At 38.2% G+C, this 3845-nt stretch overlaps 1 protein-coding gene across 1 annotated transcript; it reads right to left on the reverse strand.

The window, feature by feature from the left end:
* Positions 1–2803: 2803 nt before the first annotated feature.
* LOC145418729 (uncharacterized) lies at positions 2804–3181 on the reverse strand. Its single transcript, XM_080287064.1, has one exon. It carries the CDS (start codon positions 3179–3181, stop codon positions 2804–2806), a length of 378 nt encoding a protein of 125 aa, XP_080143190.1.
* Positions 3182–3845: the final 664 nt, after the last annotated feature.

Below are 3845 nucleotides of genomic sequence, written 5' to 3' on the forward strand. Positions count from 1 at the left end.
ACATAATGCAATCGTTTGTCGTTACATAATTGTTACATATCGTTTGTAGTTACATAATTGTAGTTAAAGTTACGTAAAAGTTACATCTTGTTAATGCAACTGTTACATAAATGGTACATATTGTTTGTAGTTACATAATTGTAGCAAGTGTAACATAATGCAATCGTTTGTCGTTACATAATTGTTACATATCGTTTGTAGTTACATAATTGTAATAATTGCAGTCCTGACATATGAATCCGGTCTTGCTGCGGTCGATGATAGTGATGATGTGTCATGCCACTTGCTTGTGGAGACAACAATTTGCTTTTTTGTTTGTAGTTTATGTGGTATTTTGGCATATGTAGTAACACTTACACTTATTTTCATTTGTTTGTTATGTGATCTTACTCTATTTCTCTCATTTTACTTTCTTTTTTTTTTTTTGGTATGTATTGATTTTCTATAGTTTGTTTTTCTTCGCTTGTGTACGCTTTTTCTATGTTGTTCATGGTTGTATAATTACTGGCTAATTTCCTTGGGATACTTTTTTAAAGTTTAGTTTATATTGCACAGATATTACTGAAAATGATATTATATAGTCCCATATTTTGTTATTTTATATAAAAAAAATATATATATACACTATATACAGTATTAACTATATACACTGACTTGTTGTTCACTTGTACCTATCGTGGGTAATATGTGTGTCAGCACTGTGTGGAAATCATTGTCTTCACGATTGTGTTGAAGATGTTCACTCTTGCTAACGTCATTTGTGTTGGCCATTTTTTTTTCCTCTAGTTTACCTTGTAACTTAATTTATATGTTTCCACTAGGTAGCTTTAATTAATAAATGTTTAATACAGTTCTTTTAATCGCTCACTGAGTAACTGTGATGGTATATTTTCTTTATCACTTTGTAGATATAATAATGTATAGCTGTATGTATGAAACACGTATTTTATGTAGGTATAAATGGTAACACTCTTTGGTAGTAAATAAATGTTATAATAAATGAATGAATATATACAGTGTAGAATATTTATTGTTGGTGCAAGTATTTAATGATTGAATTATGAAGATAATTGAAGTAGGTATATGTATTTAAGTTGTAACTATCCAGCACGTTTTATGTGTTTGTGCAGAAGTTTTTTGTCTCTCACTGTGTATTGTATAAATGAAGTAACTAAGTAACTCACTAATTTTTACCGTGGTGGGAATGGTGTTAGTGATGGTGCAGGTGGTGAGTTGACTGACGTGGCGTCTTTTCAGCAAGCACGCATGATGACGTCAACTTCCCACACTGGTAGCTGTGGTGAGTGAATGAGTAGCGATGAGTAACTTGAGTGAAGACGAGTGAGTAAGATGAGTTGTGAATATGGACTTGGTATTTGCTTCGTCGTCTTGACCTCTTCACTCCTGCGTCAGCGGTGGAGGTTGGGTGGATGTAGCAGAGAGAGGAGGGTGAGGTCTGGTGGTTATGAGGTATGAGTCGTGTCTCGCTCTTCATTTGTTTGTTTTGTTTTTCTTTGTCGATGTTTTCTTGATCCTTTTCTCTTGTGATTTACTCGTTGTGGGATGAAGACTGCCGCTACTTGTAGGTGAGAATAGAAGATTATACAGACGACTCATAGAGTTGTTACTTGTAGTTGATTGTAGATGGTTGTAGTTCGCTGGTTCGTCGTAGAAGTTGCAAGATTGTTTGTATCAATATATTGTTATCAGCGTGATGATCGGGGAGACGGAAGGGGCTGGTTGGAGTGGATACTGTCAGGAGCTGGTTGTAAGTTGTTGGTTGTGAGAGTTTTTTTTTTTTTTTCAATCTTGATATTTTGTAGGAATTCACTGTTGATTCGTAGACGAGGTTCGTATACGTTCGCTGCTACCAAATGTCATAAAACTTTGTAGTTACTTGTAGAGAAGTTATATATATATTAGACTTGTGGACGAGCGGTTGTTATACTTGAGTAGCTTTGTAAGTAGATAATCTTCTTTCCCATTTGTCATTCAATGACAAGGAGAGGTAAAGAATAGTATGGAACTATTTTTATTTGTCTTGGAAATATTAACAAGTCTCTCACACAGAGCGAAGTATAAAGTAGAGTCCCGGGAGCTATCTCCCTGTCTCGCTCTCTCTCTCTCTCTCTGAAGTTGCTAAGCCCTTCTCCCTGCGACCTGTCTGTTCTATGGCTAGCTTCCTTCTGAGCTCTCTTTCCTAAATTCTGGTGAAACAGGAGTCGTAACACGTGTGTTCCCTGTGACTGGAAATTTCTAGAAGCCTGTGTGTGAGTATGTGTGTATGTGTGTGTATGGTCAACAAGGCTTTGTTCACCTGGTGAATTGCTGACAACTAACTGACTGGCTACTTCGTAATCTGTCGTCAGCTTTTCCTCAGTGTAACTTGCAAGATCATTTCCCATTCCCAGGCTCGCATAGAGCTGTCTATCTATCTATTTATCTATCTATCTATTATGATTTGTAATTATAATATGGAGTCATAACACCGCAGCACACTGTCCCACACCTTGCGAGCTTTCATTTCTATAGCAGCGACACTCCTTTCGTCTCCTACGTCCCAGTCTCTGCACATAATAGCCTACATATTTTCTATTGAGTTGATGTCACACCCCTTTGTAGGGCAGTCAATTACATCTAACTCGGGGTGTGCACTCAACCAATCCCGCACCGACTTGCTACAGTGAACAAAGGAGTTATCATGAACAAACCTTATGAACATTGGGTGAGGGATAGCCGTTGCTCTTACAGCTGGAATCAACACTTCCTCTAGTATTTGAATGTACTGTTAGCTGTTAAAACGTCATTCTTTTTTCACTAGTTCACTCGGTCCATATCCCCACATCCACTCCCAAAATGACACCGCGTTCCATCCGCATCTCCTTATCTCATCGATGCTCTCAGGACGGTATCTTGTATTAGGGGGTCGCCAGCACTGTGTTGCACCAGACTCTACAGAGGTGAATACCTTTTCATCACTGAATATAGTGGTTTTCCAGAATTCTACGTCCATGGGCAGGTATTGTAATGCAAATCCCAGTCGTGCCTCTGTGTGAGCGGTAGTCAAGGTTTCCTTAACGGCTGGGACATAACAATGAAATTCTCCGTGATGTAGGCATCGACGTGTGGTGCGGTGGTGACAGGGCAGCTGCAGTTCTCTAGTTATTTGCACGGATAACATCATGGGTCTCTCCCGTGCAGTCTGCAAGATCCTTTGGTCATCCTGACGACTTCTCCGTCGTCAGTACGTCTTACTCTTGCCATTGTTTGACCCAACTCCATACGGTTTGCCTGGGGACTCCAAGTTCTTGAGCTATTGTTGGTAGTGGTGTCCCGGCCTGCCACATACCTAATATACGTCCCCGGGTAGAGATAACGTCGAGAGAATCAGCTCGTGGTAGTGCCATACCTGAGATTCAGATATCAGTGATAAAATGGATTCAATCGTCTATGGAGAGACATAAGACTTTACACAAACCTTACGGATTTCATAGGGAAGGAAAATATTATGCTCTTTTTATACAGACCACATAATTCTTGACAATTACCGTGCTTTACTTAAAAGTATTTCCAGTGTTAATATGTAAAAAGTAGATATGACTATTTACTCCATGTATATGCACATCCCAGTTATTTTGTTTCACTGACTTCTTACTATAAAATTTAATTATAGGATTTAATTGTGAATTTTTCCATTATCATGCACAACAGTGATAAGACCCTTATAAAAATAATAGCTGTCATTCATATTTGGCTAAAGCGATTAGCAGTCTACATTTCAGTATTTGTCACCATCATGATATTGTAAAAACAGTAGCAAACATACTGTACGCAGCTATTGATTA

This window comes from Coenobita brevimanus, chromosome 116, assembly GCF_032717465.1.
Source record: "Coenobita brevimanus isolate Jiangsu-jjx chromosome 116, ASM3271746v2, whole genome shotgun sequence".
Classification (NCBI taxonomy): domain Eukaryota; kingdom Metazoa; phylum Arthropoda; class Malacostraca; order Decapoda; family Coenobitidae; genus Coenobita; species Coenobita brevimanus.